This window comes from Poecile atricapillus, chromosome 18, assembly GCF_030490865.1.
Source record: "Poecile atricapillus isolate bPoeAtr1 chromosome 18, bPoeAtr1.hap1, whole genome shotgun sequence".
Classification (NCBI taxonomy): domain Eukaryota; kingdom Metazoa; phylum Chordata; class Aves; order Passeriformes; family Paridae; genus Poecile; species Poecile atricapillus.
This window is the reverse complement of record NC_081266.1, coordinates 864395-878259: the sequence shown is the minus strand read 5'-3', so window position 1 is coordinate 878259 and position 13865 is coordinate 864395. Positions and strand designations below refer to the sequence as shown.

General features: G+C 37.8%; 1 protein-coding gene across 1 annotated transcript in view; it reads right to left on the bottom strand.

The window, feature by feature from the left end:
• Window positions 1-6392: 6392 nt before the first annotated feature.
• Window positions 6393-13865, bottom strand: part of ETNK1 (ethanolamine kinase 1) — a 28191-nt gene continuing 20718 nt past the window's right edge. The window contains exon 8 of the mRNA XM_058852914.1: window positions 6393-13183. Coding sequence (XP_058708897.1) covers window positions 13111-13183 — 73 coding nt within the window. The 3' untranslated portion in view covers window positions 6393-13110. The remainder of the gene's footprint in view (window positions 13184-13865) is intronic.

The window sequence follows — 13865 nt, the reverse complement described above, 5'->3', positions numbered from 1 at the left end:
CTTCTCTGATGTAGTAATGAATAGAGTGGTGTTGTAAAAGCCTTGCTGTAGAACAGCATTCTCCTGATAAACTTCTCCTGAATAAAAGAAGAAAATTACATATACCTGGCCATGTTACAGTGAGGATAAAGCACAAGCTGATGTTCATATGCTCATATTCATAAAAGATGTTCATATGTTTAATGCTTCCTGGTGTTGATGTGGTCTTCCTACTTGCACTTCTCTTCTATTTCTTCAGTATCTCTTGTTACGTGACTGGCTTGTTTTGTTTAGGTTGAATGTTTTCCTAATTCTCTTTCACTCTTTGCTTTCTTTAAATTTGTTAGGTATTGCTCCAGGACACAAAGTAAGCAGGAAATCTTGTGAGACATCTTTTTTTCAACTTCGGTAAAATGTAGTTTGAAAAGCAGAGCTTGTGTCCTCTTTAGGTAGAGAAGCCAGAAAAATGGTACTGTACATTTATAAACTGCACAGCTTGTCACTAAGCTCGTGTATTCTGCTACCAGCACTGAATATGTTATCTTAAACACAAAAATTCAGGCCCCTGTGTCAAAATCTGTGTGCACCTGAATCAAAATCTAGTTACTTTTCCTGTTCTATCAGTGTTCTTTACTGACTGAGTGCCATAAGCAAAGCATCTTCCTTATTGTACCACTGGTATTAAAGATCCTTCAAGAAAAAGCTAGGTTCTCCATTAAAAATGTGATTTATTGAATTTGCATACATTTATTTGGGGGATATAAATAAAGTTTAGTAAAACTCCCTTCCTGAAGCAAAAGAGCATCTCGGTCAGTCATTGCTACTGTTGCTCTGCAGTGTTAATGAAAGAAAACGTAATAATTTTTTGTCATTTGGAATATGACTCAGAATAAGAGACAGACAATCTACTGATTAGGAAAGGGGGGGTTGTTAATTTAATTAAGGACTCACTTAATGAATTAAAATAGTAGAGCTAAGTATCTAAGCCTGCAAAAATTTTAGGAACACTGTAAGGTTTTGTATTTCAAAAGCAGATTGGGTTAAGATTATTTATCCTTAAGAGGTGACATCTCAGCTTTGCAGATGGGGAGAGGACTTTGAGTTCTAGAGAGATTAGTCACCGCCAGTAACATCACCATGATACAATAAAGAAAGTATATTTTTGGGTATAATGTTACTGCTACATGGGAGAGCAGTTTCATAGCTGAGGTAAAAGTTTGTTACTTTTAATGAAAAATGTTAACAGGGTAGGCAATCAATTTTTTTTCTGAAATATTATTTTGTCCAATATTTCAGACCATAAAGGTTTGGATATGTACAAGCTGAAGCACTGAAGCTGAAATAGCATGTGCAATTTTTTAGCCAAGTATTTCATCAGGCTGGATACTTAGTGGCTATTATTAAAGAGTTTTAAAGTTTAACTGTACTTTGGAAATAAAATTTTTCTTTTTAAAGAAAAAAACAAACCAAACACTTGCTAAAGAAAATAATTTTTTGTTGAGAAAACCAAAACAGTAACAGATTTAAGTCTTGGTGCATGACCCAGGGATTAGTTCATGGGACAGTGATATTTAATATTCTGATCTGTGATCCTGAAATAAATATAAAAACATTTCTGAAAATTTTCTGGACACTAAGGAGTTTAGCAGAGTGACCAGGGCCATCACAGTGTGGTGGAGATCACTTTGGGAGATCTGTGACTCGAAGAACAGCTGTTTCAAGTCAGGAAAATCCAGACATTGACCCCACAAAATCCCTTGTCAGGATAGGTGCAGGGGGTTTTAATGGGAAAATAACTGAGCAGTAAATGAAAGCAGGGGAGAAACAAGCAAGGTACTGAAAGGAGACCAATGGAGGAATGTGGTGTCCTGCTCTGATACCAACAACAAAAACTGTGAAAGTGGAAAAATACACTGAGGAAAGGACAAGTCAAGTTAGTGCCCTTTGTTATGATGATAAAAAGTTACTGGTTTGTTTTTTTTAAGGACAGAGTTTGAAAAAAGAGTTCAAAGCAGACAAGTTCAGAGGAAAAATGAAGCAGCTTCTTTTACTGATGAGTCTGACCGACCACAAAACATGGTAATTATCAACAGGGTGAGCTTATAATTTCAGGATGTCTTTAAATCAAAACTTTACTGAAGGCACAAGTTATTTTGGTTCAGCCCAGGAGAAGAAGGGAGAAAACTATCTAACCTGAATTACAGAAAATAACTGAATAAGTGTTTTTTAAATATCCATTATATTTATCATCTATGGGAGTCTACACATCAATTATTTGCACATTGTGAGTAATCTGAAGATAGCCAAGATTCTTCAACTGAATCAAATTATGCCAAAAATCAGGAATTTATTATCAACACTGTCAACAGTTGTTGAAAGTGGATGTTTGAATTAAAAACACTGTCCTGGTCGTGGTTTCACAAAACTGTTTCTAATTCAAAACTTTGGTCCTAAATCTAATGAGGCTGAGCTTTTAACCTTTGTTCTAGGAATAGAAAAAGAGAGCTGCTGTGGAATCTCTGACCTGGTGGCAGGGGGACACACAGATGCAAGAGGGATACCCGCTTTCCTTCCCAATTCAAAGCTTCCCTGGTGCCTCCTCCATTGCCCAAAACCTCAGGAGATTTTCAGCAAGAAGAACATTTCTGTAGAAACATTTTGCTCTCAGCAAGCACCATTTCATCAGGAAAGAAATTAAAAGCTTGATCAATATAATATCAGTGTTTAATTCCTGCTCATGCTACAAAACTAATTATGCGGAACTAGGTTTGCAATTTATATTTCTATTGCGTTCTTCTCTACATGTAAAATGGGAATCTGATCTTCTTCTACCTTTATATCCATTGTAAGATCCTTGGGCAGAAGACTTTGTCTCTACCTGTGTGTGTGTAATTACACACAAAGTAAGAAACATGTAAGTTCATTTGTAACATAGGTGGTGCTTGTCCTTCTACAGCTCTATTTTAAACAAAATACAGCCAACAGTTAGGAAGTGCAAGTCAGAGATTTTATCTGTCTTCCATGACTAGAATATTATATATTTAGAAAAAATATTGAATTATTTGAAGAAATTAATTTATTGTATGCCACATGTTTCTTTGCAGAACAATGTGACAGTGGGATAAAATTTTGTTTCAAACATAAAAGGGTTTGGTTTGCTACAATAAACGATCTTCTTTGGAAGAAACAAGGAGATCCGTGTGTCTTCTTTCCCCATTGCTAGGGGTTAGGACTGGTATTTTCACTAGAAGATTGTCAACAACTAAGTCAAATAACATAGTGGTAGAAAATTTTTTATCATCTTTTGGTATTTTCAGCCTATATTTATAGATAGGTTTACATTGTATTTATTTTTTGTGTTATAGTTGTTGTACTGAATTGTATCTCCCATGTTTTTCTGGAAGATAAATTGATTATTTGCAGCAAACCTCTTGCCTTAATCTTGCCACTCTATTCAGTATCTCCTCCCCCCCATCTTGGGTGCTTCCTTTTATTTCATGTCTGTGTTTTTAAACCCTCAACTGCCTTCCATATCAGTGCACCTTTTCATTAATTCCTTTTTTCCATTACCTGTCCCATAATTCTTTCCTTGTCCTTCTCCTCCACTGTACCAGCTCCTATTCCCATCAGGGAAGCACATTCTTCTTTCTGATCCCTGCAAATGAAGATCCCATATTTCAATACATGAAAATCCTTCCTTATTATTATTATTATTATTGTTATTATCTGTGATACATTAAGAAATTATTTGGCACCCAGTGCTCTAGTTTAGTTGACAAGGTGGTGTTTGGTCAAAGTTTGAACTCAGTGACCTTGGAAGTCTTTTCCAACCTGTGACAACTCCTCTGTTTTACCCATAAACATTAGTATTCACATAGGTCAAGATCAGAGTAAAACATTTTCTTGGTATAGTGCATAATATACAAAAAAGAGTTTTTCCTTGTGCAGAATTATTAGACAAAATTCCATTAGTTTTCTTTGGCTTAATCTGTTTCTGAAATCTTGCTTCTAGTCAGCAGCTGCAGTGGGAGGCTGCACCTTTTGGGTCAGATGTAGAATCACATAACAATTAAGGTGGGAAAAGACCTCCAAGATCATGGACCAGCTTTCCACTGAGCATCACCTTCTCAACTAAACCGTGCCACGTTGAGTCATTTCTTGAGCACTTCCATGGATGATGACTCCACCACTTCCCTTGGCAGCCCTTTTGGTGAAGAATTTCCTCTGGATTTCCAGCCTGAATCTGTCCTGGTGCAGCCTGAGGCCATTTGCTCTTGTCCTGTGGCTGGCTGAGTGGCAGGAGTAGGGAATCATTGTGTGTCTGTAGGACACACCAAGAAAAAGCTTTTGTTTCTCTATAGCTCTACAAGTCTGGCACCTTCATGACAGCTTAACTTGCAGAGGTGGGTGAATTCAGTTAGCTCTGTTTTATGCAGAAGAAGCATGAAGGAGCTGCAAGACAGTTTGGTGCAGACAAAACACTGCCCCTTGCTTGTTACTGGAATTGCTGAATCTGGACAAGTCTGCCAGGAACCCACTGCTTCTTCTGCAGCTTTTCAATACAACCTGTTGCACAATCCAAAAGAGTAAAGACCAGCCAGTAGACCTCTAGACATCATTTTTCCAAACTTATTTTCAAGTTTTACTTTCAAAGATTCACTGAATTTTGTAACAAAACAAGGGAGCCCAATTAATCCACGTGCAGAGCCACTGGGGCTTAGAGCAACTTCAGAGTTCTCACATTGTCACCACAGCCCAGAGAAAAGTGGAGCAGCAGCTGCTCACAAGCTGAAGCTTCAGCCCAACTTTCACAGAGTATCTTAAGTATTTAAAAGGTCAAATAATTATTATTTTTTTGTGTCTCACTCTCTCCACAGTCTTTTCTTGTTACTTCACTGATAAAATCTGGGGAGGACATGCTGCTGTTTTTATAGTGTAACAGGACTGGCAAAGCCCCACTTTAGAAAAGTGTAGGTTGTAGCATGCATGACTAATGATTAATGATGCTCATTAAAAAATGAAGTTCTGAGGAAATTCATTAATGCTTGGCTTGAGTCTTGCTAACAGTTATGCAACATTAAGAGCAAGGCAATTACAGATCTTGGCTGCAACTCATTGAGAGATAAAAGAATACCCTTTTTCCTGTTTAACTCAATGTATGACATGCTGCACTACAGAAAAGAGCTGTCTGGAAAAAGCTTCTCCAACAATGAGACACTGCCTGCAGCTCCATTGCCACCTGCGGGTCGGTGCTGGAGTCTGTCATCCTGCTTTATTTCCCAGAGCACAGGGAAAATGAAGGTATCCACAGAAAAGGAGGATGAAAAGTAAAAGCCATGCTTCTAACTTGCCCTGGGGATGTGCTGAGGCCTGAGCAGCAGGCCTTAGCCAGACTTGATTTACAAGATGAATCCTGGGCAGTGTGTGACTAACACTACCAGTATTATTCAGCTAAAAATAGATCACAAAGACGCTTATGCTAGCTCTGTATAACCTTGCGTAATTATCTGCAAGTCATGTATCATTTTAAAAAACTTTCTCACCAGGCATGAATAGGCCTATTTGTAGGATATTTTACAGGAAACCCTCCCAGCCAAGGCATGGGTTCTGGCCAAACCCTGGTCCTGGCTGGTCGGGAAGTGTGCCATCAGATCTGGGAGTTTCTGTGCTAAAAATATGATCAAGCCACTTTGACTTGCTCATTTGGGCCTATAAAAGCTGGACCCACTTTTGGGGTGAATTTGGAGACCTCACCTGTGGATGGAAGCACTGTGCAGGATTTTCCCAATTGCTGGGAAGTGTTCTCCAAGTGCTCACTGTGGAACGGGGCTCCCCAGTGACTGCGGACTCTGGATGATGGTGACGTATTCAGGCAATTGCTGATGCATCCTCCTCAGTCACTATCCTTTCTCTTGTATAGTAATGCTTAGGTGCTTTTCCTCTCCTACTTTGCCTTGTTGCTAAAGCCAAGTGTGTAGATTTATTGGATGTACCATTTTACTTTTGTGCTGCCTTAAAATTTGTAATAAAATAAGACCATTCTTTCCACTGGTGTCTGTGTCCTTTAAATTGACCCAATTGGCAGAATACCTGGTCAGCCAGAAAATAGTTTCACGTAGACATCACCTTTGGCCTCTCAGGCAAGTACTATCTCCATGTTCCATCTAATTCCTGTCTCCTACATTAAATTTCAGCAGATAATGACCAAGCCTATCTAATATGCAAAACTGTTAACAGTTAACTCTGTGCAAGCCAAATTCTGGCTGAAAATATTTATTTTTTGCTGCATTGTCAATCCCATAGAGAGGTAAGCATTGGGACATAAGCCAAAACCTTTGAGGAGCTCTTGACTATTCTGTATCATGAGTTTTCAAACCTGGGGAAAGCAAAATCATCACAGTATATACTAACAGTGCCATTAGAAACCAACTTTATTGTTGCAGTTTGAAATTATTTACATAATATAAATCTCTTTGAAAGGTACATTACTTCATTTAATCAGTGGTAGAAGGCCTTAGAATAGTTTCAATCACATTTAGCTCAAAAGAAATACAATTCACTCCAATGAATAAATGATGCACCTAAATACCACAACATACAAGAGGCATAGGGACGCTTTTGGGGAATGATGGTGCTAGAAGATGACAAAGGCTCTCTTATAAATTGAGCTTAGTTTACTCACAGGTGGACTTGTGTTTGAAAAAACACTGAAAAAATCCGCAGTAACAAAGAAAATGACACAAAATGGAATATATTCCTAACACGCTGTGGTCCTGTGTCTGCAAGTGTTCAAAAGGTTTTAGTGAAGAGGCTTAGAACCAAAACTTGAAGTCACACCTTAGAAAGATTGGATACATTCTCCACTCTGAGACTATTCAAAGCACTTGAGTACGAAACAGCAGCATTAACTACCACACTGTGATACAAAATGGCAAATGGAAACTTGATACAAAAAAAATAACTTTCACACACTGAAGACTGGACACTTATTTTCTGGTAACACTTAAGAATTACTACTACCAAAAATTTAGAAACATATACTTCTTCTCCAGATCATGCTATATTTTATCTGTTTTATATGATATTTTTCATGTTTCTCTTCCAAGGTCTCCTTCATCTCACATTTTGCACAGGTGTCTACATGGGAAAAAAACCCAAATCCACTTAATAGAGGAAAAACACATTTTTGTTGCAATGCCACAAGAATAGGCCGGTGCAGGACCTGAAATTATTTCAGCATTTAGTGTCAAAGTCTGCTTGCTAGACTTCAAGTAACTTATTTTCCTTTCCCTTTTGTTTCCATGAAGTTTCCCTCTGTGTCCTCTCTCTATATACATCAAATCAAAGATATTTGGGAAGTCCATGAACTAAATTCTACACCACAGGGAAACTGTGATAACAGCTTGACAACTTTAGAAGGCTGCAGAAACAGTATGAAACACTGAACCAAAAATTTAGTCATCTGGTGAAGCCTGGCCAGCAGTTTTCTGACATTTCCCAATAGTAATAAAACCCTATATGAAAGAATTCGGACCAGGGCACCATCCACACTACTAAATACACAGAAAGACCCAAAACACAATGTATTGCAAACTAAACAGCTACAAAGGTGCTTCCTTTTTAATAAATGATTTTTTGAACAGTCTCTTCCCTCTCTCTGCAGGTCAACTGGTTTCCTAATTACACAATCTCTACAGGTCAAACCAACTTTAACAGAAAAAATTAAAAAAAAAAAAATAATCAAACTTTTCCAGTGTCTCAGCACTTCACTTGGATGGAACACCTCCTTACTGCCAGCCTGTGCAAACCTTTTACACATTTTCCTTCCCACTGAAGGTCTCTAAGCCACAAAGTCTGGTTTAATCCAACACATTCCATCTGGGAAGGTGTGATATCTCACTGTTGAGAGCCCCTTTCCTAAAGATCCTGTGTTTGGCTAACAAAACATCCACCTTGCACCAGCTCAAAGGTCTTTCCTGTCTTTCACAGCTATTGAAAACAATCAGTTTGCCACTCTCAGTCATAAAGAGGAAGGGAAAATTGTCAGCAAGACTGCTCCATATCGGCCTTGCATTTCCCTTAGGGTCTGAAAAAATGCTTTCTGCTCTGCTACTATGAGTACAACCTGCTTGGTGTGGAAGATGACAGCAGAGAGTTGCCAAGTGCAGCAGTTTAGCTACCTTAGAACAGAACAAATAACAAAAAACATGAAAACAAGGAACACAGAACCACCTAAAACAGGCACATGAAACGTGGTCAACCTGCTCAGCTAACTACAAGGACTGCCCCAACCGAGAGATTATAGAGTCACTGCGGTTTAGACCAATGTTTTATTTAATCAAAAAGTTACCCAGTTTTAAGATTTCTTTTGGTATGAGTAACAAAAGAGTATTTGTAAGCTTCTGTTACCTACCAAAGGCTTTAAAAAAATCTGAACTTCATTCTGAAACAAACTTTACCCTTTATAATTTGCTTTTGTCCTTAAACCATGAAAGTAAACAAGCATATTCAACACCTTGCTATAACAAAAATTTGAGCTTCCAAGTGAGTGATTTCCTTTTACTTACATTTACCAAGCCCATCCCTCCTCTTGACTAGTACTTCTTGGATAAACTCACTTCCCAGGACCTTTGTAACCTCAAGTGTCACCACAGGTAAGGCTGAGAGGTTGTACAAACTGCATCAAGATCAATTTGTGAGATGGAGAACAAGATTTGCAAACCAGAATTTTCCAGCCAAGGTATTAAACACACCAGTGAGAAGAATAAACTAACAGCTTGAAAGACACAATGGAGTTCATGACAGACAATGAAAGGCAACAGTGATGAAATACAGCCAGGGAAAAAAATAACCTTCATTACATCTGTGTCTGCAAGGTTAAAAGCCTCTTCAGAAAGGGACTTTTTACACAAAAAATAATCTGTTGAGAAGTCATGTACTGACAAAGCAGAACGTAATTTTAGTCCAGAAGGAAATAGTGATAAGCCAAGTATGGAAAGGAAGATTTTAGATTCGTGTTTACACTAAAAGAAGTATGGCTGTGGGCACAAGGAGGAGGGGGAGGGAATCACACACAGGGAAAATATGTCCACTATAAGTTTTAAATACTCTGAGTACCAATAGTTCTAATGCTGAAGTAAATTAATTGACAGAACTGTATGAGTGATTTGGGCACTCAATATAAGCACTTAAAAGTTAGCAACTAATCCTATTAGAAGGCTATATCCACCAAAAACATTTGAGGGACTCCTATCACAGCTACCTCAATCAGTGCCCCTATGGGAACACAACTTCAGGAGTGCTTCAACCCAACACCCTTAGTTTAGAGGTCAACAGCATTCAAGAATGTATAGGAAATTTTTGGAAGTTTAAATAAAGTTTTAACAGGTTTCCTTTCCCTATCCCACTGGTAACTGCATATACCTCTGACACATGGTTTGCTCTATTATTAGAACAGATTTTCTCCTAATGTAAGTACTGTATAAATCTCTTTATTCCCAGAATCATTCCCAAGAGCAAGGTTTCAAAAAAAGCTAATGGGGAAAAAAGACACTGGGTGTCCAAGGCTATAAACAGATATCTTAACATGAAAGTATTATGTTATTAATCAATATAACAGAAGTCCGCACACAGAGTTAGATTTCTTCTTTACATCAAGATTTCTACAAAATAGGAGAGAATACAATGCAATACACATAAACGCAGGATAGAGTACAATTCACATTAATTTACAAATGGTTATTTACACTGTTTTATATACATGTACAGTCAGACCTGCTTAATGCAAATTTTATATGTCCTTTTAAAAAGTAAATCAGCAAACGTCAATGAAGGCATTTAAAATTATGTGAAAGGAGACTAGTGACCATTCAAAAATCTTTAGTGCTCGGATGACCTAAGAAATTAGGCCTGGATTAGCCAGATCTGACTGCAGAAATGAGAAGGAAAAAAAATCACACTATTCTGCTTTACAAAAGCAACCAGGCCACTACAGTCTATTGACTTGATGCTATTTCTGCAAGAAAGCCCAGATTAATAATCCTCTTTATATTTACAATATAGCTTTAACTACAGCAAGAATTATTAATTTTGGCATTCATGCCCTTAACTTAACAAAGGCAACAGAGTATCTTCTTGGCAAGTCACAGTCAAAACTACTACAGGATGTTTCTAGAGCCCAGTCATTTTTTTTTGTCCTACTTCAATTATCTTCATGTTGCTATTACAGAGACCGAGATAAATTAAGTGAAACAAGTACATGTTCTCTAGTACCTAACTTACATTCAGAATGTCCTGTATTCACAGTTTCAAGCTACCTTATCATCTGCAATGCAAATTACTACTTCCAACTTAATGCATCTGTAGATATTCCTCAGGAAACGAGGATATCCGAGTGCTACTGGCTCAAACAGATGTGGAACAAGGCTCAAGGTAACTGGCATTTCATTTTGGGAGATGTTTTACAGTATTTCCTCAGAGCTGATCACAAATGGATTTAACCTGCCCTTCTCCTGAGAGAAAGCTGATGCAGAGCAGTGTTGAAGTGTCTGAAGTGAATTCCAAGGTGCAAACTTAAAGCCTTGACCAGTACTGCAAAGTCAAGCACTGTAACCTGTGACAGTCCTTGTGCTCCTTCAAAGTGGCTCAGGAAAAGCTTGGACTATTTGCTACCTGCTTCAAAGTGCTTTTACAGGATTCACTCCACAAGGATGAGATTGAGCTGCACTCAGGAAAAACTTTGGTTCTGCGGAAGCAAACTTCCATTCCTGCAGTTATTGCTACTTGAGCTATACAAACAAAAATACTACTGACAAAAATTACAGTAACTCCAAACCTAAGTAGTACTGGTACCTGAAAGGGGAATGTGTTTTGCCAGCCATTGGGAAACTTAGGATCTGTCAAGTGTTGGATTTCCCAAGACCAAATGAACTTCACAGCCTTCTTTCAAAATATTTCATAAATACAAAGCAACACTATCAGAAATAAAGCCACTGCTTGGAAGAAAATAGTAACAGAGTTCAAAAACCTTTAGCAATCTTAGTTCCAAGGACATCTTGCTGAACTTAAAGGAAATACAAGACAGCATTCATCAAATGTCAATAAAGTCCATAGGGAGAAAGTACAGAAAATTAAGGTCTTCAGTGCCTTCATGAGCTCTAGCAACATCCTTGATAACTGCTACAAAGTAAATTATAAATGTCTATTTTACCTATTTGTTTCCAATCAAAGAGAGCTTGTCCAGTATTGTAGCCTCCAGATAATGAAAATGGTTACCTCATTTCAAGTTAGAAAAAAATTCCCAGTTCTCCCATTTGTATAAAGATTTTTAAGGTTTTGACTGAATAAAAAAAAATGGAAACATTCAAAGATTAATATAAACAAGAGGAAAAACAAACCCTAAACTGTGCTTTTGTAAAACAACAGAATACCATTGGAAATGGTCTTTATTGGTGAAGATTTTTCATTCACATGAATTTTCTTTGTCCTGAATCACTCCAAGCTTTTGAAAAGCACAAATGTATGTACGTGTATATGTACTATACACACATACCCACACTGCCATGTGCCATAAAGCAATTTTGAATAAATATCTTTGCTGGAGTCTGTACAACAGACTCCCCACCTAAGTTTGTGTTTGCATGTGTTCATGCACATGCACAGACTTTGTACATGTGGGCACTTATGTGACCAAAGTGCAAAGTTTTTCAGAGTATCATGAGAGTTGAGTCCATGCCTGCCTAGCCCCAAACTGCAATTGCTGGGCTTGAGTTTTCTGCTATGGGTTCCTTCCCACCTCCTGTCCCCCAATCCCACCCTCCCTTTCAGAGTTAAAGCCTCTTTTCCACACAAACTTATGAATTGTTCCATTAGGTAAACATTTTCTTTTCAGTTAATATTTTGTAATCCAGACCATTCTTGGTATAATACCCTTAAGAAATAAAGTGTGTGTGATGATCAAAGCCTCATTGCTCAAGTCATACACTTTTCCTTACTGTCCTTCAAACTGGAGGCTTTGGAAAGCAAATTGCTGACAGAAAAAAAAAAAAAAAAAGGACCACCAGACATACCAGAATCTGCACAACTACAGGAGCAGGCATTTAAGACTTGAGAGTCCAAGTTAGAAGATGACAAAGCAGAAAGTTGTCATCCATACAGGAACTGTAAACCTGTGTCTTGCTCCCCAGTGCAACAGGATCTCTGCTCTCCTATCTCCAGTCCAACACTCCATTCTGCCATTGGAGCACAACAGATACAGACACCAAAATAGTGTTCAAATCTAGAATCAAGTTTCAAAAAGGAAGAGAGGTTTGTAATAGTGGTCTTTTGATTTTAAGAGTGCACTTAATAAACAAGCAGCTTTCCAATGGAAGTTAAAGATGGCAGGTTGTCCATCTAACACCAGTGATTGGTACAATATCCTCAGAGAATCTTGTGGTCACAGAGCTTGAACATTTCTACAGCTCAATAAGCAAAAAAAAAAAAAAAAAAAAAACCACCAAAATGTTATTTATAATTTCAACAAGATGCTTGATTCTTGTGCAAAAGAAAAGTACCACCATATGGAAAGCTACCTTTAAAAAAAAAAAGGGAGGGGCGGAAATAAAGATCATCCTAACCCTTCTCCCTAGCTATATCACTCTAGAGATCTCACAAGTCTATTGTCACTCCTTTTGCTCGTAGGCCTCTAAAAGAAGAATTCTCTGACATGTCTTCTTTAGCATAAGCTAAGCAACTTCAATAAAATAAGTTGTTAAATGAATCCTTTGGAACAACTTCACTGTCTGCACCCAACTTTAACAAAAACTGATGAAAGCAGCAACAGAATCATGTTAAACGTATAATAAATAATTCACATACAACATATGTTAAATTACAAAGAAGGATTAAATTGCCATTTCTACAACTTTTTATAGATTTAGCAAGTTTCTAATCTGTTTTATATCAACAGCAGTACGTATGTTCTTCATAATAAATTTAACATTGAAGGACTGTCTAGAGGCATTATTTATAAAGCAAGAACCACCAAGTGAGCATTACAGCACTTCAACAAATGTTTAGCTTTTTTCCAGTATCTGTTCTCAGAAAAGATTCAGGGGTTGTCTATCCACTTGGTAAGAGTCCTCCTCTTCATTACTCAGGAAGAGTTAACGACATGACCTCCAGTTTCATTTTGAAATACTGGTTAAACCGAACAATTGCATACCTGGTCAAAGGGATAGAGACATTCCAGGTTAGGAACAGCTAACTCTTCACATGACAACAGCTAAAGTAGGACTAGTCAAAATTCCACTGACCCCAGCACCCTGTTCCCAAAATTGACTCTTAGCAGCTGCCAAAGGAAGAAATTAAGAACAGGGCAATGATATTACAGTATTTCTTCTCCACCATCCCCCAATCCCAGTCTGCAAAAGAGATGCTGCTCCAGGATTATCAAAGGCAGTGGTTTAGTGTTTAGTTGTTCTTTATGAACTACAGTGCCACAGAAATTTGATTTTGATAATAAAAAGACATGTGCCAAAGCCGAGGAGTTTTTGGGGTTTATCTCTGGTGTTTTCACTCCATCTTGCGGTGACTGCCAGGGACTGCAGCCTGAGATGTTTAGGAATCCACATCGCTCTTATTCACAAAAATGACATTATCAAGCTCAGTAAACTGGATTAGTCAGTGCAAAAAATTCTGAACTGGGACCTTTTGCCAGGTAAAATGATGAATTTTATCGCCTTACTCAATTTTCTCCAGTGGAAAAATTAATTCCTCTTCTTGTTGCCATGAAAGACCATTTTAAAAAGGCCAAAGGCACAGGTATATACCCAAAACAGAACTTAACATTCATTGGTGGTACAAAGATTCTTTAAAACAAGAATAGCGACTTCCAGGATCAATAC